This window comes from Sus scrofa, chromosome 8 (genome assembly GCF_054392235.1).
Source record: "Sus scrofa isolate SSC_HxYL_T2T_F1_AM1 chromosome 8, Sscrofa_HxYL_maternal_Yorkshire_Landrace_v2.0, whole genome shotgun sequence".
NCBI classification, from domain to species: domain Eukaryota; kingdom Metazoa; phylum Chordata; class Mammalia; order Artiodactyla; family Suidae; genus Sus; species Sus scrofa.
This window is the reverse complement of record NC_139390.1, coordinates 20,108,302-20,131,693: the sequence shown is the minus strand read 5'-3', so window position 1 is coordinate 20,131,693 and position 23,392 is coordinate 20,108,302. Positions and strand designations below refer to the sequence as shown.

The window sequence follows — 23,392 nt, the reverse complement described above, 5'->3', positions numbered from 1 at the left end:
ATAAATGAAAGCATGAAACATCTTCCTAAGTGCTTCTGTAACAAGGATCCAGGCACCTAGAGCCAAAGCACCCCCTGGCTTCAGTTAACAAGGGCAGAGACCACAAGAAATCACCCCCTGGTTGGTAACAACTTAACAACCAGCCAGCAGTTATATCCACACACATTGCTGGGCATCGTTCCAAAGCTAAAAAGGCACTAATTGCTTTTATATAAGGAGGTAGAAACTCCATCTCCTTAGGTCCTGATGCTCTGTATTATGGTATCTGTTAATTGTTAATTGTTCCTGCCTCACACAGCCACGGCGGGCTTTCTTCTGCTTGTGTCTGGGATGGTGACAGGTTCCTATACAGAGAAGAGAGGTACCGGGGAAGCATGTGCGTCTGTGCCCATGCATGTGTCTGTCCACGCACGTGTGCACGCGAGTGTCAACGCAGCGATCACTCCAGGAAGGGTTAACTCACAGGAAGGCTGGCTGCGCTCAGGGCCCTGCGCTGGCCCAGGAATGGGGTGGGCCTGGAAGGTGGAGTGGGCTTGGCTCACATCAGCTGCTCTTTCCAAGACAGGAGTGCACATGCTTGCCCAGCCGGACTGAGTGTGCTGAACTCCAGTCCCTTTAAGAATGGCTGCAGAAGCCCGCACCTGGAATTCACTGCCCCACCTCCCTGCCCCGCAGGGCAGGTTGCACTTGGGAGACTCTGCAGTCCGTCTTTAGAGGAATGAGCCGAGCAGGAGCCATTCACCAGCTCGCCAGCACTTGGGGGAAAGCAGCAGGCAAGGATGGATGTGGTCCACAGCCTTCTTATGAATGGAAGCAACATCACTCCCCCCTGCGAACTGGGGATCGAAAATGAGACGCTTTTCTGTTTGGATCAGCCCCATCCTTCCCAAGGTAGGTGGCAGAGACCATTCTTTTTATGCAGAAAACTATTCAGTTGGGGTGGTGGGGGTGGGGGAGACATCCGTAACGGCAAGGCTGATTGAGCAAAATAGAACCAGGTCCTCGTGAGGCCAGGCTGGATAAAGTCACCTGCTCAGAAGTTTGGATAAGAGGTCAAAAAGCAGGATCGAGTTCAGGGCTCTTATTGTTCCCCCACGGGAGAGCTGGGATTCATGGATAGAACTTGGGGGCACAAAAGGGGTAGGAGGAGGAGCTGAAGGGTGGCCAGAAGGGAGGACAAGTGTCGAAGCTTGGACTTACAAGCATCACAGAAAAGGCGCTGTCACAATCCAGCTGTGGCCTTTTCTCGGGGAAAATCAGTGTGAAGAAGCGATTAAAGCGAAAACTGCTTAGCAGCTAGGGAAGAGAGCAATCCTGATTCACTGGAGGAGCACTGTTCTTAAGAAAAAGTGGTTCCCCGAGGGATCCTTTAACAGACCAACCATTTAAGCCTCGACGACATCGCTCTGTGCTCTCCTCACTTTGTTTCTGCAAAATAGTGTAAGTATGGGGAGAGCTGGGTTCCATGATGTACGCCCTGCAACCCCCCACCCCCCAAAATCGGCAGGACATACGTTTGCTTGGTGGGCTCAGGTTTTAACATCCTGCTCCCACAACCTCCTTCCCTCCGGCTCGTCGGTGCCGGTCGCGGCAGAGTGGCAGCCGGCCGTGCAGATTCTCCTGTACTCGGTGATATTCCTGCTCAGCATCCTGGGGAACACGCTGGTCATTACTGTGCTGATTCGGAACAAGAGGATGAGGACCGTCACCAACATCTTCCTGCTCTCCCTGGCCGTCAGCGACCTCCTGCTCTGCCTCGTCTGCATGCCGTTCAACCTCATCCCCAACCTGCTCAAGGACTTCATCTTTGGGAGTGCCGTCTGCAAGATCACCACCTACTTCATGGGTGAGTAGCTGCTGGTGACGAGTCCTGGAGCTCCCCCAAGACCCCATGCGGCCCCAGACGTTCCCAAACCCCTGACAGCCTCAGGGCAGGAGCCCTGCTGAGGTTTAAAAAAAAAAAAAATTCCCTAAGGTTAAAAAAAAAAAAAAAAAACCCTAAACACCCGGTTGTGTGGGGCTATGAGTAAGAACAGAGGAGCTGGCTTTGTGAGGATCAGGCCTCCCATCTCCCCCAAAGTCAGTCCCCCGTTTCAGAGGTCTGAGTCTCAGCGTGGGAATAAGTTGGTGAGAAGCCACAGAGGAGATGGCTTTCCTTGCTGCTGTTAGAAAGACAGGTTCCAGCTGCTCTGTCCATTCCTGGAAGGTGTTGATTGTACTCTGAGCTCTACCCACCTTGAGGTGTGGCTGTTGGGGTGGCCAGGGGGGCTGGAAGAGCAGCTCTTCCTGCTGGTGCTCGGACTGTCCTAGGGAACTGGGGCTATTTGAGAATCAGTGTCATCATCAGAGGTTGGATTCCCTTCTCAAGATCCACTTCCCAGCCTGTTTTCCTAGGAGCAGGGATCATCGAGAGAGAGAGAGAGAGAGAGAGCACGCTCTGCCACTAGGCTGGGAGTTGAATTTGCTCCCGGAGCCTGTGGGTCACTAGGCTGACCTGACCCTGATTTGTTGAGATACACAGCTCTCTGCCTTTGCCCTTCAAAATGACAGTGATGATAAGAACCATCGCAAGAGTTAACATTTTTGAGTACTTTTTTTTTTTTTTGAGTACCAGCTGTCCTACTAATTGCTTTAAGATTTTACTTCCAGGATCATATTTTATCTCCCAACACCCTATGCAGCATATACAGTTAATCATTCTTGTCTCATTGAGAAGGGAAGAGAGGCACAGAGAGGTTACCCATGTGCTCAAGGACACACAGATGGTAAGCCACTGAGCTGACTTGAACCCAGATCGGTAGCCACCACAGTGGTTGGTGAGGACACAGCCTCGCTTTGCCGACTGTCGTGGCTCTCCTGCCACTGAAATAAGACGTGTCTCTTGGTCCCTTCTGTCTGCCAGAATGCCTTGTCCCTTCCCCGTTGGGAGAACAGAGGAGAGGTGGGAAGTGAGGGAAGAGGCAGTTCTGGTTCTGACCTAAGCCTGGCAAAATACGCAGAGCTGAGCTGGGCTAGGGCAGACTTCAAAGACAGGAAAGCTTCAAAAGCCTTTATTTCTCCCAGTTGAGGAAGCGGGATCCAGGACTGACGAAGTGATGATGAATTACCGATCTGGGTGCCACAAATAACCAAGAACGTGTCGATCTGGGGTCCACGTCCTCCGAAAAGAAAAATGGACCACGAGTGAAAAGGATCACTGTTAAACAGTGTCACAGTCACAATAACCAGCATCTCAGAGCGCTTTAGGCTTGCGGGACCTGTCCATATAGAGCTTACGATAATATTTAATAATCTTAACCGGGGTTTGTGCAAGGAGATTTAAAACGAGGGCTTGTGGAGCAGCACAGCACTGGGGATGTGCTAAATGCCATGGAACTGTTCACTTTAAAATGATTAATGTTATGTGAATGCGACCTCCATAAAAACTGTTTTTAAAATAGCCAGGGTCTGAGCTGGGAGCATTAAAACTCTTCCTGAACATTTCTACTACAGACTATTCTAGAAAATGAAAAGCAAGATACTTCTGAAAGTGTCTGCAATACCATAATGGTGTGGTGGCATTTCTTATTACAGTGATTTCAATTCTTCTCTTAATTTTGTCTTCTCTTCAGTCCTGCTCCTAATAAGGAACACTCATTAAACTCCTAACACGTAGCCAAAAGAAGACTGCTGGCCTGGCGGGGGCTTAGAATTACAATGAACCCATTTTATAGATTTGGTTCTGAGAGGTTTGGGGCTGTACCCTCGAATCGAAATGTCCTCAACTCCTTAGGGTAAAGACCTATGAAACACAGCAAATCTTGTCTCAGAACATGAGTTCTTACCTAATGGTTTGGGGGTTATAGGTTTCTCTAAGGAGCACTACTGGGTATTCCCTTCAGAAAAAGAACATTTTCATATGTAGTTTCCCAAAAGGCCTCAGGCCAAGAATGTCTCTCAATCTCAGATTAATTCTAAGGTTTAAGAAATGATGGTAAGAGATAAGAGAAGAATCGACAGAATTCAGGATTCAGGAGAAGAATTAAAGGGAATTTTAATGGAATAAGTATATTATACTTATATACTTATAATGCTATAGGATATATAGTATTATACCATAGTATAGGATATATACTTTATACTACTATATACTATGGTATAATACTATATATATTAGTATATTATAATATACTAAAATAATAATATACTAATTCCCTTTAATTTTAGTATACTAATATAATCATATACTAATAATATGCTGATATAATATTATACTAATTCCCTTTAATATATTATATTAAGTATGCACATAATAATAGTAATATTATTATAATAAGCATACACATACAAAATACAAAAATTAAGGAAAAGTAAGCTTTTTGACTCTGTGTAAGTACACCCTTTCTTGGTTTGGTTTTGTTAATTTTTTGTATTGAAGTCTAGTTGGTTTACAATGTTGTGTTAGTTTTCAGTGTAGAGCGAAGTGATTCAGTTATACATACACACACATCCATTCTTTTTCAGATTTTTTTCCCATATAGGTTATTACAGAATATTAAGTAGAATTCCCTGCACTATACAGCAGGTCCTGAATTATTTATTTTGTATATACAGTGTGCCTTTTAAATGAGGGGTTTTGATGTCTTTCTCACTGATAATCTATGTTCCTTTTAAAAAACACAGAAGAGCAAAATGAATAAGGAAGCCCTAGTCCTCCCACCCAGGGAAAACTTTTAAATATGGAAATTTTCCCCCCCTTTTTACTATGTATTTTTTCAACACTCTCCTTTGAAATTTAGAATGTTTCACTCTTGAAAACTGTCTGGGGGATTTCCCATCGTGGCTCAGTGGTTAACGAATCCGGCTGGGAACCATGAGGTTTCAGGTTCGATCCCTGGCCTTGCTCAGTGGGTTAAAGATCTGGCGTTGCCATAAGCTGTGGTGTAGGTCGCAGATGCAGCTTGGATCCTGTGTTGCTGTGGCTCTGGCATAGGCAGGCAGCTACAGCTCTGATTCAACCCCTAGCCTGGGAACCTCCATATGCCGTGCGAGCGGCCCTAGAAAAGGCAAAAACAAAAAAACAAAAAAACAAAAAACAGTCTGGGGACTTCCCATTGTGGCTCAGTGGGTTAAGGACCCAGCATTGCCCTAAGCTGCAGTGTAGGTCGCAGAAGTGGCTTGGATCTGGCGTTGCAGTGGCTGTGGCACAGGCCAGCAGCTGCAGCTCCAATTCGACCCCTCGCCTGGGAGCTTCCGTATGCCACATTTGTGGCATAAAAGGAAAAAAAAAAAAAAACAAACTCCTGCTCAAAATTAGACTTGGGAGACAGCTGCTAGTTCAGGAGGCTCAAGTGGGGGAAAAAAATTAAAAAATAAAAGTAAAAACAGTCTGTACTAGAAATTTTCAGCAAGAGTTTTAATGCTCCCAGCTTAGATCCCAGTGAACTTCAGGGGTCACGGTCCTTGAGAACATTAAGTTAAAAGGTCAACTTAACTATGCAGATCATGCTCAAAATTAAAGATATTCGACGGGTTACTCAGAAACCTCTTCTGTGGGATAGGAGCCCATTTCGTCCACTTGGTTATTAATTAATGAGCGCTTTCAGTCTAGGCAGGAGCTAGGTTGTAATCAAAGTTCAATAAACCTATCTGAAAACTGACCATAAGATGTATTTGCCAGTACATTTTTTAACTGTCTCAGATCCTTTTTGGAACACAGCTGGGAATACCTCATTTTTTAAAGATACACACACACACAGTTTCTTTACCCTCTGAGCATTTTCCTTTGATATCTGTTAAACCTGTGCAGATCAGGTGTGCTTAAGCTGCTGTGCAAACAAACTTTGGATTTCGGAGCCTGCATAACCCGCTTCTTTGTTTCTTTTCCAGGCACCTCTGTGAGCGTATCCACTTTCAATCTGGTAGCCATATCGCTGGAGAGATACGGTGCCATTTGCAAACCCTTACAGTCCCGAGTCTGGCAGACGAAATCCCACGCTTTGAAGGTGATCGCCGCTACCTGGTGCCTCTCCTTTACCATCATGACTCCGTACCCAATCTACAGCAGCCTGGTGCCTTTCACCAAAAGTAACAACCAGACTGCGAACATGTGCCGCTTCCTCCTGCCGAATGATGTTATGCAGCAGTCCTGGTAAGGCTTCGTGGGTTTCTTTGTTCCATGCAACTGGATATCATTTTGCAGTTTTGAGTAAACCTGGAGTGTCTTGTCCAGAATGTCTGGGGGGATCAGTTTCCTGGAGGCGTTTCAAGAAGGATTGTTTCAACCTCTCTCTAGGATGACAGTGATGGCAACCACTTAGGGTGCTGTGTGTTAAATGCCATACATATATTAATTCAATAATCCTCTCAAAACCCGATAGTGGAGGGTAGGTACTATTATTGTCCCCATTTACAGATGAGGAAACTGAGACATGGAGAGGTTAAGAAAGTTGCTCAAGGTCCCAAACCTGAAGAGATCACAGCGCCTCTGGGCTTAACCCCGAGGCAGCGTGCTTCTGGATGGCCTGGTGGGGGTTCTGATTAGAGGACCGGAAGGTTTTCCAAGACGGTGATTTTCCAAGAATTGGAGGTGGGGCTGAGGATAAGTCCCAGATCCCATGTGATTTTTACTTAGCGCTTCAGTTATGGCACTTACACAGAACACTTTAGGAGAAATAAAAAGCCAAGGTTCTAATATCTGTCTCTTTGTTCACTAGCAGGTGATGCTGGTTAAGGTCATATTACCTCCCTGAGATTCAAGTTTTTTATCTACACAAGGATTTAACGATGGAGAGATTTTTCAGTCTGCCTCATTAGATGGATATGATTCAAACAAGACTCTGTTTATGAAAATGTCTTTAAATATATTTTAAAAGGCTGTACAATTGCCAGGCGTTATGTTTACATACTGCAGGGCACTATGTTTTAGAAGGAGGGAGCTAGACATTCAAAAATGGCTCAAAACTGAGATAAGCTCTGCTTTCTTTGCCTCTCCCTGCCCCCCCCTCCTCCCCCTTTTCATTTCAATCAAGTAACACACACACACACAAAGAATTATGTTGCAAATGAGGGACATTTCCAAGACTTGAAAAGAAATCTTATCAAAACATGTCCAATTGAAATAAGAAATGGCTTGGCCACTATGAGCCTCTGACAATTTTATGGCCTAATCGTGTAACCTTACACATGCCAGACTGCAAAAGTGATTTAGGGGCTAGACTCATAAAGAGGCTGCAGTTCTTCAGGAATCAAACATGTTTAGAGAAAGCATAGCTCTGGCCCGCCAGGCACTGGAATGAGCTCACTGCTGTACCAACAAGTTGAAAGAGCCAGAATGTCTTATTTTGCAAAAAACAAGGAGGTTCTCCATCATTGCTACCGATGCATTTGATGATTCTGTTGTTATGAAGTCAACAAATGGTATATTGTGATGCTCAGGGGCATAGGTTCTAGAATCATATTGCCTGGGTGCAAACTCTACCTTTGCCACCAGCTGTGTGACTTTGGATAAATTATCCAATCTCTGTGAGTCTCAGTTTCCTCATCTGCAAAATGGGTATAATGTTAACAGTACCTATCTCAATGCTTATTATGAGAATTAAATATAGTAATACATTTATAGTATATTGACATTTAATAAGTCATCAGTAAATGAATGCATTTAATTATTATCATAATTATTCAGTAACAGCTTTATTGAGAAATTCCCTTACTCTCATGGGCTTGTGTTTTTGGGTTTTCATTGCTGTTTTTTGCTTTTTAGGGCCACACGTGTGGCCTATAGAAGTTCCCAGGCCAGGGGTTGAATCGGAGTTGCAGCTGCCAGCCTACACCACAGCTCACGGCAAAGCCAGATCTGAGCCACGTCTGTGACCTACACCACAGCTCACGGCAAAGCCAGATCCTAAACCCACCGAGCGAGGTCGGGGATCAAACCCTCATCCTCATGGATGTTAGTCAGGCTTGTTACTGCTGAGCCACAACGGGATCTCCCAGATTATTGTTTTTTTAAGCTCTCATTAGCTTTAAATGTAGACTTCTTTCAGGCACTGACTTATACCAAACTTTTCCAATTTAACTAGCCCTTCATAAGAGATTTTATTTGAAATTAAAAAAAAAAAGTAACCAATTTTGAATGAGGGACCCTCCAGAATTTCCAAGGATATTAAATACTAGTAATGTGTTTGCTTGGACTCATTCAAATGGAGATGAACCCTTTTTATTCCATGCCATCTGAGTCTGAAATGCTGGAGCTGCTGGTTATTGGATTGCTTTTTATTTTATTAGGCACACGTTCCTATTACTCATCCTTTTTCTTATTCCTGGAATTGTGATGATGGTGGCATATGGATTAATCTCGTTGGAACTCTACCAAGGGATAAAATTTGATGCTAGCCAGAAGAAGTCTGCTAGAGGTAACTATCTCTTAGCTGTTACAAAAGCTTGTTTTCTATAACTTAAATAGATATACTCAGAGCGTGTATAGAGTATATTAGAGGTTTTCAAAAGTTTTCTTAGGAGACTCTGTGTCATAAGACATAGTCGTGAGGTCCAGTGTCTCTATTTCCTCATCTATTCAGATGGAGAAATTATTCCTCTCAAAAGGGTGCTGAGCGGAATAAAATGAGATAATACACACATCACCCGATTACAAGCTGAGGGTCCACGGGTCCAGGCTCTCAGTGATGGTGCCTCCAAATGGACCCCCTTCCACAACCAAAGCTGATTGTAATTCCAGTCCCCATCCTCTCTCTCCCTTCACTCCCCTTGCAGATGCCCCAGGGCCTCCCTCCCACTCCACTCATTACAATCCACTCTCCACCAAAACCTACCTGACACCTTTGTTGGCATCACTCACCCACTTCTCACGCCACCCTTTACTCAGCTCTTTACCATGTATACAACGTACATGTCTTCCTTGTTTTGTTTGTTTTGTTTTTAGGGCTGCACCTAGAGCCTATGGAAGTTCCTGGCCAGGGGTGGAATCGGAGCGGTAGTGGCCAACGAACGCCACAGTCACAGCAACACAGGATCGGAGCCACGTCTGCAATCTACACCACAGCACTTGGCAACACCAGATCTTTAACCCACTGAGCAGGGCCAGGGATCCAACCCACATCCTCATGGCTACGAATCAGGGTCTTTACCTCTGAGCCACAATGGGAACTCCCTTTGTTTGGTTTTTGATGATTTCTGCCGGTTAGCCGGAGTGCTCACAGTAAAAGCAGTCTGGAGCAGGCAGGAAACTTCCCCCTGAGGAGCTGGAGAAAGGAAGAAGAATGTGAATATTCATTCTTTACCAATTGTTTATCCCTAGGATCTATATACATATTATTTTCCTTTCACATTCTCTACATCACATACTGTATTTTACTAGTTTTCATTTAAAGGAGAGGACTAGTGTAGACAATATCTACCCACATCAGTGCAGGCTCAAAGTTGCCCGCCCGATAATGCAGCTCAGGTCTGGTTTAGCCTCTTGATGGTGTGGGCAGGGGTTCCATGCCTTCCGTCTGGCATGACCCATCCCGAACGAAAACTAAGTGATGGCACTTGCCCACCCAGAAAGGAACCCGAGCACGGGCAGCAGCGGCAGATACGAGGACAGCGATGGGTGTTACCTGCAGAAGTCCAAGTCCCCAAGGAAGCTGCAGCTGCAGCAGCTGTCCACCAGCGGTGGCAGCAAGGTCAACCGCATCAGGAGCAGCAGCCCCGCGGCCAACCTGATGGCCAAGAAGCGGGTGATCCGCATGCTCGTGGTCATCGTGATTCTCTTCTTCCTGTGCTGGATGCCCATCTTCAGCGCCAACGCCTGGCGGGCCTTCGACGCGGCCTCGGCGGAGCGCCGCCTCTCGGGGGCCCCCATCTCCTTCATCCTCTTGCTCTCCTACACCTCCTCCTGCGTCAACCCCATCATCTACTGCTTCATGAACCAGCGCTTCCGGCTCGGCTTCCTGGCCACGTTCCCCTGCTGCCCCAACCCCGGTCCCCCAGGAGCGCGAGGGGAGCTGGGGGAGGAGGCGGAAAGCAGGACCACGCGGGCCTCTCTGTCCAGGTGCTCGTACAGCCACGCGAGCCCCGCCGCGCCGCCCCCGTGAGCGGCCGCCCTGGCCGCCGGCGCCGCAGGAAGGAGCGGGGACCGAGCGGGGACGCAGAGGAGGCAGCGGAAGCAGGAATTGAAGGAGAAGCAAGGGCCCTCCCGGCGGAAACTACTCCTTGTCTGCCTGGCCTCCGTCATTCGTCGTCCGGGCTCCAGGGAGACACTACGGCGGGTGGGGCCGTGGCTGGGTTTCCAGGCGGTGCAGGCAGGGCATTTTTGGAAACGGTCACCCTCAGAACAACCTCAGCAGGCCAGTGACGGGAGTCCCAGAGGACTCCGGCTGCACGTGTCATTGCCAAGCATGTGTTCAGACGGGGAGGTGGGCCCTACTGAGCTTTAGAAGGTTCTAGAACATCCAGGGTGACCGCTCCCTCTGCACGGGGCCCCCGTTGTGTGCTCTGCTGCCTCTGCTGATGCAGAATTGTGGAGATTGCTTGGCTTCCCAGGAGTCCGACGCTCTTTCATGTCCATTCTGTCGCCACCCACCTCATCATGACCGCAAGCTGGAACGCGAAGCGAACCCTCTTCTGGCTGTTTTCTGTAGTATGAGAACAGCCCGACTTACTCTCCTCGAGGTCGGTCAGGAAATGTCAGAGATATGCGTTTATGCTCTTCGCAGAATAGCATAAGGACCGTTGTCTAAAAGTTGGAATTTTTGGAACTTATGTTTCTGGAAAGACAAGACTAAGTGGGAAGCAGCTGGATGGAAGATGCCTTATCATAGCGAAAGTTAAATGCTGCCAAGGGCATAGAAATATTTTTCTACGTTAATAGTATGTGTTGCTTAACTCCACCTTTATGTGGTGATATTAAACCTGATGGCTTCTTTGCCTCAACTTAATTTTCCATACTCATCCTCTTTTCTGGAAAGACCTCCAGGTACGAAGGAGAGCTGTAACCTATGTACCTGGCCAAGCTGGAAACATGTGGAGTTGGGCCCAGAATAGAAACTGGCACACTTGGACTCAATTTACAAATAGCTTTTGAATGTCAAAGCTGTCCGTGCCTTTAAATGCAATCTGTGTGTTTATTCATAAGTGTAATTTTGTCCGTAAGATGAACATAGGAGTGTGTTCTTTTCCTATAAGTCTACTCTTGGGTGTATTTTAAAAAAGAATAGTGAATGGAGGTTGGATTCAGAAACGATATCATTCTGCATTCCTCTGCAGCAATTGGTGTTTGCATGGGAGCTTCTTTTCTTTGCAAACTGAGTGTTGAAATCTCTCTCCTCCAGCATAGAAATCTCAACTTAAAGGAAGCACGGGCTATACATGTAGATGCCAGGACATACCCTTCTAGAAAAGAATCTAGCAAGCCTCTTCCCTCCCACTCCCCCTCTCCCATGCTTGCTCGCTCCTGTGCTCTCTCCCTCTCTCTCCCCTCCCTCTCTCCTTCCCTTTTTTTTCATAGTTTTCATGCCTCTGGGCATCTGAGAAGTGAGCTTTTCTTTTTTCCTGGGTCCATGACTGATACCCTTTGTGGTGTGCAAGGGCTAGTGATTTCAATTATCAAAAAAAAAAAAAAGAGAATCAATATGGTAGGGGGAGGGGCAGAGCATGGCAGGAAGTGATCATGAATGGGCAAGGGGTGTTGTGTAGTTTAGCAAGACATGAGTGTTGCCGTTTGTTGTGGGGTTTTTTTTTGTTTTGTTTTTTGTGGAGGGAGAGTGGAGAGTCTAATGGAGAAGAAATTATTGAGGATGTGATCATTTATCATGAGGGACTTTTCAAGCCAGATATTAGTTTTTTTCTCTTCCTCAGACTGCAATCTAAGTTTCCTGTTTCTTGAGTTCCCATTGTAGCTCAGAGGTAATGAACCTGACTAGTATTCATGAGGATGCAGGTTCGATCCCTGGCCTCACTCCATGGGTTAGGAATCTGGCATTGCAAGTGTTGGGTAGGTTGCAGACATGGCTTGGATTTTGTACTGCTGTGGCTGTGGCATAGGCTTCAGCTGCAGCTCCAACATGACCCCTAGCATAGGAATCTCTCTGTGCTGCAGGTGTGGCCCTAAAAAAGCTAAATAAATAAATACATAAATAGATAAATAAATTTCATATTTCTAATCTGTCACCTCAGTCAAAAATTTCAAGGTAGACACTCACTGATTAAAACATGCACTACTAAAATGGGAATTATAAAAGTGTAAGAAAGGAAGATGTCTCTAATATTTGAGTAAATCCTATAAAACCTACAATTTTCCTGCTAGAAAAATAAGCCTTGGAGTTACCACTATGGTGCAGTAGGTTAAAGATGCTGTGTTGTCTCTGTGGTGGCAAAGGACCCTGGCCCAGGACAGTGGGTTAAGGAACCAATGTTGCTGCAGCTGTGCTGTAGGTTGCACTTGCAACTTGGATTCAATCCATAGCCAGGGAACGTCCATATGCCATGGGTGTGGAAGAAAAAAAAAAAAAAAAGAAAAAGAATAAACCTTTCTCTCCGACAATGTTAGCATACAAATGAAGATAAATTACCCCTCCCCTGATATTGGAAAACTCTGGAAATTCCAAAAGTAAGTTAACCTAAAAATAGTGTGCCAGACAGCAAATAAAATACAGGATGTCCTGTTAAATTCTAATTTCAAATAAACAGCCAGTATTTTTTTTTGTATGAATATGTCCCATGTACTAAAATATATCTTGTATTTATCTGGCAGCCCTACTTTAAAATAACTTTAAAAGCACGTAAGAATATAAACAAGATTTCCCAAATACAGAGCACTAAAATGCCTCTGTTCGTTAAATTCATTGGAAAGTCTTTCACAGAAGCATTTTTCAAAAAGAAGAAAAATGCTATTAACTTTCAGAATCTGTGTCCGACCTTTGGAAATAGTACTATCAACACGCTGATTTTTTTTTTAATTGTTTTAACATAAAGCTCTTCTAGTACTTTGTTGAGTCAACTGCCTTTATTTCATGCTCAACTGAATTATTAACTTGAATTTGAAATAAAGTGACCAACAGTTAAGAAAACAGATTTGGGAGTTCCCGTCATGGCACAGGGGAAACGAATGTGACTAGGAACCATGAGTTTGCGAGTTCAATCCCTGGCCTTGCTCAGTGGGTTAAGGATCTTGCGTTGTGTGGCTGTGATGTGGTCCGGCAGCTGCAGCTCCAATTCACCCCCTAGCCTGGGAACCTCCGCATGCCATGGGTGTGGCCTAAAAAGCAAAAAAAAAAAAAAAAAAAGAAAAGAAAGAAAACAGATTTGCTAAGTTTCTGGTATTTTCTAGTGTCTTCTGGTAGCTTCCACTCCTCACAAGAGTGGGAAGTCAGAACTTGAGCCCTGAAATATATCTTTGACCTTGACTTAACCCATGTGTCCCCATGGCTTCTCCTGCACTAGTTACAGTGGCAAACTCTCATCATAACTTGTAGTGGTAAGTGAGCAATATATGTATCTAGATGTCCATTCAACACGTTTGAGTGTGTATGTGTATCTTCTCCATTCACTTAAAATGTAACCACGACGCGAGTGACAGTACCTGCTGAATCTCCACTGTATTTCCCTCCAGTGTTCTGCCCAGAACTCTGTACACCATGAGTGCTCAATAAATGCTGTGACTGACTGTCCTCTGTCCACCCTGGTGCATCTCCACAAGGGAAGGCATACTCTTGGGAGAGTATCAGAATTTCTTTTTTTTTTTTAATAATTTATTTATTTAAATTACTCAAATGAATTTATCACATCTATAGTTGTATAATGATCATAACAATCTGACTTCACAGGCTTTCCATCCCACAGCCCAAGCACATCCCCCCACCCCCCAAACTGTCTCCTCCAGAGATCATAAGTTTTTCAATGTCTGAGTCAGCATCTTTTCTGCAAAGAAGTTCCGTCTGTCCTTTTTTCAGATTCCACGTCAGTGAAATCATTTGATGTTGGTGTTTCATTGTATGGCTGACTTCACTTAGCATGATAGTTTCTAGGTCCATCCATGTTGCTAAAAATGCCAGTATTTCATTCTTTTTAATGGCTGAGTAATATTCCATTGTGCATATGTACCACATCTTCTTGGAGAGTATCAGAATTTCTGGAGGGCTTATGCTGACTCTGCATGTGTGTATCCCCAAACCGAGATTTGGCTCTATGACATTTGCTACCATCTCTTCCTCCCTTTTGCTCTCCCCTGGGTGCGTGTGCATGGGAAGCCCCCTTCCCATTGAAATGCAGGCATGAAAATCCACTCCCAAAACCGATTTGGCCTGGGGCAGGGAGGGGTACCAAGACTCATCAAGTCTGCTGCGTGCCTTGTGAGGTCACTGTGACAGCAGGTGAATACTGTGCAGAGATGGAGAATGTCTGGGGCATGTGGGGTTAGAGGTCACCAGAAAGACATTACCACTAGGTGACCCTTGAGTTGGACCCGGACAACTAGGCCCCCCCCACACTCCCCAGGCCTTGGGATATGCTTCTCACTTGCCTGCCCTGCTCCCAGAAGTTGCCTCAAGATAGTGCTCAGCTCAAAGGCGGTGCTGAGGCTATTGCACTGAACCAGGCCAGGACCCCGGGGAAATTCTCAGAGTTGGGTGGGCAGGTGCAGAGATCTATCCTCGCTGCTGCCTGAGAAAGTTCCCTTGCTGATTTCACCTGCCACTGACCAATCAGGAGGGGCTGGGTTGCTTGCCAAGCAGCATCTGGTTTCTTTAATTCTCAAGACAACGTGGAAAGCATCATTGTCCACACGTCACAGGTGAAGAGGTTGAGGCTCAGGGAACTGGAGATGTGTTCAGGGTTGGACAGCTTGGAAATGGCAGAGTCAGATCGGGCCCATTCTAATGCTACTGGGCTGCTGTCGGGATTAGGTGACACTTAGTAGCCTATGTAATCAATGGCTGGTGACTACATTTCCCATAATGCTCCGCAGCTCGTGGACCTGGCGCTAGAGCAGACTCAAGGATGAGAAATCTCGTCTCAGTCCCTCCCTCCTCCTTCCCCCATGGATTTTGGTCCTTGCTCTGAGCTCCCTGAAGGTGGAGGACTGGAAAGCTGGCCTCTCGCCCTTATATCTTGGATGCGTCTATGTCTATGTTTATTTTCAGCAGGAAGGTAACAGGCTTTGCCATCTCACGGGAAAGCTGAGAGATACCATCAGTCAATGAGCTTTCACCTCTTGGGTGAATTATCAACATTATTAAAGTAGATCTAGTTTATCAGAAAAATCAGAGAGGAGGCAAATACTGGCCAACTTATCCATGAGCCTGTGATGTAAAGCTTCCTGTCTGCCCTTCCCCTGCTACCTTTCTAGCAAGTCCCCCTTCCCCAGTGATTATCTGGGTGTTATATTCAGGGGAAAAAGTTCTGGTTCCGAGGGGGAAACCCTGGTGGATCTCTGCGATGCATGACAGTCTCATTCCCTTTTGCCAGTTAATGGTTTAGGAGTACGTTTGTGTCCCATTTCTAGCCACTGAAATTAACAATGTGCCCTCCAGTTTAAAAAAAAAAAAAAAAGGCCTTGACTTATACTGGGTTTGCTGAGTTCCATGGTGAAAATATTCCCACCATGGCCAAGGTCAAGCTACCAGTGTGACATTACTGAGCTCAGAGCTTGGAAGAGCAGTACAGCAGCACAGCAGCTTGTAGGATTTCTTCCATGCCAATCCATACACGTAAATAGCATTCGGAGCATAGATAACACCTAGAGGCAATAAAATAATTAGAAAGCAATGGATTTTTAGTATTACCAAGTTTCCTGAAAAATCTGCAATTGGCTCTTGCAAGCCCACCCTAACTCATCACTGGTTGTAGCCAACCACTATAGACAGAGTATTTGTGAAATTCATATATAGAAATCTAACCCCGAAGGTGATGGTATTAGGGTCTTTGGGGTGATTAGGTCATGAAGGTAGAGTCCTTAAGAATGGGATTAGTTCCCTAATAAAAAAGACCCCAATGGACTCCTCACTGCTCCAGCCACATGAGGACACAGCAAAAATATGGCCATCTATGAAACAGGAAGGGGGCTTTCATCAGCCATCTAATCTGCCAGCATTTTGATCTTGGACTCCCCAGCTTCCAGGACTGTGAGAAACAAATGTTTGTTGTTTAAGCCACCCCATCTGTGGTAATTTTCTAAGACTAAGACACCAATGAAAGGTAAGGGTGAATCTGCTTGGGTTTATGGGACAGTTTGGTTGCCCTCTGTTCCAATAACCAACAATCCAAATCTAGCACCAAGGACCATATATGAAGATGCTCAAAACATGTTTTGTTTTGTTTTTGTTTTGTCCTTTTCTTCGAGGGCTGCACCTGCGGCACATGGAGGTTCCCAGGCTAGGGGTCTAATCAGAGCCATAGCCGCCGGCCTACACCAGAGCCACAGCAACAACGGATCCGAGCCGAGTCTGCGAACTACACCATGGCTCACAGCAACACTGGATCCTTAACCCACTGAGCAAGGCCAGGGATTGAACCCACAATCTCATGGTTTCTAGTCAGATTCGTTAGCCACTGAGCCACAACGGGAACTCCTCAAAACATGTTTGATGAAAGAATCCATCCCCTATAAAATAAAGCATGGGGACTAAATTAGTGATTTAAAAATTTTAACACAGAGGACCTTCCCTTTTTTTCACAAGCAATTCTGTAGGAAAGCCCCCACAGAAAAGAGATGAAGATATGGGAGCTTCAAGATTACTTCCTTGAAATCTTATTGAAACCCCTGGGTTTCCACAGTATGTGGTTTGAAAACCACTAATTTAGCTCCATTCCAGGACTAATCATCCATGACCCTAGGACCATCAGTGTGGGAGTTCCCATTGTGGCTCAGCAGAAATGAATCCAACTAATATCCATGAAGACATGGGTTCGATCCCTGGCCTTGCTCCTTGGGTTAAGGATCCAGAGTTGCTGTGAGCTGCAGTGTTGATCATAGATGCGGCTTGGACCCCAAGTTGCTATGACTGTGGTGTAGGCTGGCATCTGTAGCTCTGATTTGACCTCTAGCCTGGAAACTTCCATATGCTGCAGGTTCAACCCTACAAAGCAAACAAAAACAAACAAACAAAAAAACTAGCCAGTGACTTCAGTTAAGCTTGGCCTCACAAATTCAGAATCTTGCTTTCCAGACTCTGCTCCTTTGGCTTTGTTGAGTGAATGGACCACTCAACACACCTCGGCATTCCGCTGTGAGGGGACCCCGGGACTGTATATCCATCATGGCTACTGTTGTGAGCTCAGATGCACCCCCCCCCAATTCACTGGTTGAGGTCCTAAGCCCCAGTACCCTAGAATGTAACTGTATTTTGGAAATGGGGCCTTGAAAGAGTAATTAAAATGAGGCTGTGAGGGTTGGGCCCTAATCCAATCTGACTGGGGTCCTCATAAGAGGAAATGGACACACAGAGAGAAACCTGGGCTGCAGGTGCACAGAGAGATGACAGTGTGAAGATGCAGCAAGAAGTGGCCACCTGCAAGCCAAGGAGAGGCCTCAGAGGAAACCAGTTCTGCTCATCCTGGACTTCCAGCTTCCAGAACTGTGAGAACATAAATCTCTGTTGTATAAGCCCCCAGTCTGTGGTATTTTTGTTATGCAGCCAGAGCTGACTAATACACCTTGCCTTCCAGAAGGGTGCAGGGCTCAGAGGGCCACACTCATTCCTAAGGCCCCAAACCATGCCAAACTAGCCAGAGAAGATGGAGATTCAGGGATGCCCCTTGCCCAGCACCACCAGAACCCCTGAGGGTTTGAGCAGAGTCCTAACCCACCCATAGGTCTCTTCTCCCCCAACTGCTCTGTCTTACACTCTGAGACCCCAATTTGAGTTACATCCCCCCAAGCACAGCAGCAATAAGGGAAGAGCCAGCAGGGATGGGGGTGGGGGACAAGTGAGAGCAGGAATGGCCACTGAGGGGGTGCAGCTCAGCTGAAAAACTCCCCCCGGGTAGAGCCAAAGGATCCAAAGACTAACTCAGCAGGTGTTTCCCTGGGCGCCTTCCAGGTGGGGGGTTGCCGAATAAAATACAAGACGCCATCTAGTTTTGATTTCAGATAAGCAATGAATAATGTTTTAGCATAGGCATGTCCTGGCAGTGTTGTATTTATTCGCTGTATTTGGTAACTGCATCCAGGGGCTCTCCGGTGCTGGGGGCAAGGAAGGAAGGTCAGGAAATGGACTGAGAGGAAAGAAATTAAATATGATGGTGTGCCACACACACGGAGGACACGATCCACGCTACTTACGCAGGTGGTTCTGGGGTGCACTGTCAGCATCTCTGTTCTGCAACTTTCCGTTCTTTCAAAGGTTTGACTCCCTGTTCCCCAAGACAAGGATTTATGGGGCAACAGGTCTCACCACAGCCCCCTGGGCATGAGCCACTTGGTGGGGGGGGGGGTCTGAGTCATGGGCTGTAGCTGATCGAGGAATCAGGTGCACAGGGCAGGGGTGACCATCTGTTCCACGGTGGAAAGAGGAGAACCGCAGCACTGCCAGCAACAGTGGTACCATGGACGTGCAGTGTCACCTCGCTCTCCCAGCCCTCCTGCCAGATGCTCCCTTTCAGGCTGCACCCAGGTGGACCCAGAACTTTCAAATAACAGCGGGTAGTTGGTGAGACGCCACACAAGCTAAGGCCCCATTCTAGCTAAGTAAGAGAGCCAGTCCCATGGGAACAAGGAGAAAAGGGGTAGGGTCAGCAACCACAAGCAAGACTTGGGAGCCAGACCACCTGGGTTCATTCTGGATCCTTCCTCTTGCTCACCGTGAGCCCTCAGGCACGTGAGCAACCTCTCTGTGCCTCAGTCTGTCGTTTGTGCAATGGGGGAAGGATGCAGTGTCCAGCTCTGAGAAAACTGCAGAGAATGAAGGAGGTTATCTTTTTAAAATGCTCTTACCCGGAGTTCCTGTTGTGTCTCAGCGGGTTAAGAGCCCCACTAGTATCCATGAGGATGCAGGTTCGATCCCTGGCCTTGCTCAGTGGGTTAAGGATCTGGTGCTGCTGCAAGCTGTGGCGTAGGTCACAGATGTGGCTCGGATCTGGTGTTGCTTGTAGCGTAGGCTGACAGCTACAGCTATGATTTGATCCCTGGCCTGAGAACCTCCATATGCAGCAGGTTCAACTCCCCCCCCTCAAATAAAATAAAATAAAATAAAATAAAATAAAATAATATAAAATAAAATAAAATAAAATAAAAAGCACTTACCATACCAAAGGTGCTCAAAAGTGTCAGCTAAAATTGTTAACCCATGAGTCTAGGCTGGAATTGTTACTTTGGCTTCTGATAAGCCCATAAATAAGTAAATGCCACACACTAGATATTCAGTGCATGCGGGCTGAATTCAGTTGTGCGGGTGTTTGTAAACTTTGCGCTGCTCCTGTATCCACCCCCAGATCTGAAGCACCAGAGGTCAAGGCCCTCTGATCTTCTCCAGGGTCCTGGCCCAAGGTTTGCCCCAACTAGGTCCCAGTGAACAGAATCCCAGCAGGAGCTGGATCCCAGGAGGGCCCCATCATTTTCCCTAGCCCCTCCCCTCACAGTTTAAAAGTGGACTCACCAGGGCTTCATTCCCCATAAAACTTTCCAAGACTGGAAAGTCTGATTGCTAATTCTTCCTTCTGAGTCTCCTTCGCTCTCCTAACGATTTTACTGAGGAACACACAGGACCTGCCTCCTTTCTCGCCCAAGCCCCAGGTGAGGCCAGAGGGGAGCCAGACAGCGGGCTGTGTGGCTGCTGGTGTATATATAGGTTCAGATTAGGAAAATGGCAAATATGGGGAGAAATGCATTTCAGATGAACTCAAGACAATTATGAGTTCGCGCCATTTAAATATCTAATCGGAACATTCCGTGTTTCACTGGTTTTCCTGCCACTGGTTTCTCTCCCACTGGGTGAATTTCACTGGGTGAACTGGGTCTCATTGATTCCGTAGAGCCCACTGTGCTCAGGAACCGGCACCGCCAGAGGAAGAGAAACACGGCTGCTGGCCGCCCTGGCTGGTGCCTTTCCTCCTGCTTACCTAAGTGGGTGCTGAGCCACCCCCAAAGCCAAAGGCAGGAGGCTCTGCGCAGGCACACTGCGGGGCAACCAGGAAGATAGGTTTAGGTCTCCCGATATCACTCTTCACCTGTCAGTGTCTTACCTTTAGCTCCTCGATATCAACACACCCCTATTAACTATGAAAATAATGTTCTGATTGAATTTCTTGTGGGAAAGCTCATCTCTTTAAGGGGAGTCCAGCTCCTAGCCCCCTTACCTCTTTTTTCAAGAAATTCGGGTATACTTGACGATGGATTTTTCTTTGCGGGGTGGGGGTGGGGTTGTTTGTTTGTTTGTTGTCTTTTTAGGGCCGGACCTGCGGCATATAGAAGTTCCTGAGCTAGCAGTTGAATCAGAGTCGACACCTGCACTACACCGCAGCCACAGCAATGCCAGATCCCAGCGGCATCCGCGACCTACCCTGCACCTGCTGCAACGCCGGATCCTTAACCCACGGAGTGAAGCCAAACCCACATCCTCTTGGATACTAGTCGGGTTCTTAACATGCTGAGTCACAACAGGGACGCCAATGGATGGTTTTTTCCTTTGGGAGGGAGGTGCTGTTGGTCTTCCAGGATCTGAAACAAGAATAAAAAGGTCCAGAGAGGGAAATGGAATCTGGGCCCAAAGAAGCAGGCTAAGTGGAGCGTGGAGCCCTGGAGTTTGCAGTGAGAGACGGCAAGGGGAGGAGCAGAGGGGGGTCCTTCACAGAATAAAATCACGATGCATGACTTAAAGACCCCGGGCCCCATTTTTGATTCACCATCCTAATTCTATAGGGACCTAATGAAACTGAAAGGGGCTGGTGCAATGGGAGGCTCATTGTGAGGTTGGTAAAAATGGCCTTTGATACCCAAGGCGGTGAAAGATTATCGTTCAGCAAATAGTCTTTTTCTTGATGCCACCCCCTCCTCCACAGGAGGCATATACTTCCCTGCCCCACAGATATTGAGATTGGCCAAGTGGCATGCTTTGGCCAAAAGAATGACAGACACTTGATCAAGAAATAAACCCTTATCAGAGTTCCTGTCATGGCTCAGTGGTAATGAACCCGACTAGTATCCATGAGGATACAGGTTTGATCTCTGGCTTCGATCAGGGGGTTAAGGATCCAGCATTGCTATGAGCTGTGGCGTAGATCATAGACACGGCTTGGACCCCACGTTGCCGTGGCTGTGGTGTAGGCTGGCAGCTATAGTTCCAGTTTGACCCCTAGTCTGGGAACTTCCATATGCCACATTGGGGCCCTTAAAAAAAAAAAGAAAAAAGAAAAGAATAAGCCCTTATTATATATCCGTGTGTGGTGTGGGGTGTGGATGATTTGTTACACAGCATTACTGTAGCAGTGGTTGATTGATGCATCGCCCTTTCTCTGTTTTCTGCCGCCTCTCTCGTGTCTCCCATCCTCTCTCCTCTGCCTTCTACCAAAATCTTTCAACCAAAAAGCTCTGAGATCAACCTCCTATCTCCTAGGCTGAATTTCACTTATACTCTTTCCTTTGCCAAACACACATGCTTCTCAAATCACATCTCTTTGCAAAAACACAGACTTTGCCGTTGGGACTTCAGTGAGCAGGCATTTACAGATGAGGGAGGCTTTTTATAAGTCTTCCGATTTCACTCTCCTAGCAGCCTAAGGGGAGGCAGACCCCAACAAATACTTGAGTTTCCGGGAAGGCTTGAAATCCTGAAAGAAGGACTCCACGAAAGCCACACACCTGCTTCATTCTGCTGTTTGCTTGGGAGAAGTGGCAGCATAGGTGGGCGATCCTAGCTGCCCCCCCTCCCTTAAAGTTTGGCCAGCTCCCGGTCCAAATAGCAGCATGTGTTCAGGAAGATGATTAATGTTAGCAGAAGGCTCCAGAGACTCTCTCGGGGCCCTTTTGTTTATTAAATATAAAACCCCATGTTTAAATATAGTGTCAAAACTACGACAGAGACCGGGATGGTCTGAGACAGGCTGCTGCCTCTAATCGTCGACAACTAGATGTTCCTCAATTTCTGGCTTCTGGGCGCTAAAGATTTTCCGGGAAGGCTCAAACTACGCATCGAGGAGGTCAGCGGAGGCCACCAAACCCCATCTCTTTCTTCCATCGTCTGTTCTTAATGGCAGAGGCTGTGGCTTTCGTGTTGGGGACTAGAATGCAGCTGGGTCTAAATCGTGCCCCGTGGAAGGCAGCTGTTTCTGACTGCCTGGCCTGGGCTCTGGTCTCCCCCTGAACACAGACTCCATGTTTGCGGATTCCCTCCTTTAATGTAGGGCTATTGAGGAGTTCCCACTGTGGCTCAGCAGTAATGAACCTGACTAGGATGCATGAGGACGCGGGTTCCATCCCTCGCCTCATTCAGTGAGTTCTGGATCCCAGGACAGTTAAAGGTTAAGGAGCTGTGGTGGAGGTCACAGGTGTGGCTCGGATCTGGCATTGCTGTGGCTGTGGCATAAGCTGGCAGCTGCAGTTCCAACTCAACCCCTAGCCTTAGCCTGGGAAATTTCACAGGCTGTGGGGGAAGCCCTAAAAAGACTAAAAAGAAAAAGAAAAAAAAAAAAGCTATTGAGAGCCCACTAGGTGCCAGGCCCACCTCCAGGACCTGGAGGCACAAGGAAGGGAGAAATGCCAGGTCCCCTGGTTAGACTCGGGAGGTGACACAGACCACGCAAAGTAAACACAGAGCAGTGTGGTAACAAGGACTAGGAAGAAAACAGGGTGACACGATACATGCGACTAAAAGAGGGTCCATCACAGTCGGGCAGGGTGCGCAGGGAATGAGAGAATTGGAAACATCCACGCTGTTTACCTTGTAACAGATGCTGCTTTGAGTACTTCCTGTGTGTTACTCACTTAATTCCCACAGCACCCGCTGGGGTAGGTTTGATTATTTTGCCCTTTTACAGGTAAGGACGCCGAAGCGGAGAAGCAGAGTAACTCGCTGTGTATCACACAGCCAGGAAGTGGAGGAGATGCAGGCGGGTCTAGGGCTGGTGCCACAGTCTGAACTGTCACCACCATGGGACATACCGCCTCATAGGGCTGACGTCTGGGTGAGAGGCAGGGGCCAGCCGTGTCAAGATCTGGGGGAACGTGTCCTCCTCAGGGGAAGAAGAGACCAGTGGAGGCCCCCGGAACCAGAGTGGCAGCTCTGGATGCAGGGAGGAGTGGCAGCTTTGGGATCTGTTTTTCCCCTTGGTGTTATTTCCTCATTCAAAAGCCACCTTTCCTGCTAAAACCCATGAGGGCTGGTCCATCACCTGTTTTGCTCACCTTATGTCCTACCACCTCTTGACAGTGGCGGCAGAGGTCACAGGCATATTTAATCACTCTTTTTTGGCTCAATGAATG

At 46.9% G+C, this 23,392-nt stretch overlaps 1 protein-coding gene across 4 annotated transcripts in view; it reads left to right on the top strand.

Annotated features, from left to right (window-relative positions):
* Nucleotides 1-13,649, top strand: part of CCKAR (cholecystokinin A receptor) — a 32,451-nt gene extending 18,802 nt beyond the window's left edge. Inside the window, exons 3-7 of one of the 4 annotated variants that reach the window (XM_084971714.1) lie at nucleotides 562-891; nucleotides 1,595-1,846; nucleotides 5,869-6,130; nucleotides 8,266-8,393; nucleotides 9,544-13,649. In XM_084971714.1, coding sequence (XP_084827840.1) covers nucleotides 780-891; nucleotides 1,595-1,846; nucleotides 5,869-6,130; nucleotides 8,266-8,393; nucleotides 9,544-10,076 — 1,287 coding nt within the window. In that variant the 5' untranslated portion in view covers nucleotides 562-779 and the 3' untranslated portion in view covers nucleotides 10,077-13,649. Of the gene's footprint in view, nucleotides 1-540; nucleotides 892-1,300; nucleotides 1,847-5,868; nucleotides 6,131-6,695; nucleotides 6,857-8,265; nucleotides 8,394-9,543 lie in introns of those variants that run through there. The other 3 variants (XM_003356886.5, XM_013978565.3, XM_084971715.1) reach the window with 3 other exon arrangements.
* Nucleotides 13,650-23,392: the final 9,743 nt, after the last annotated feature.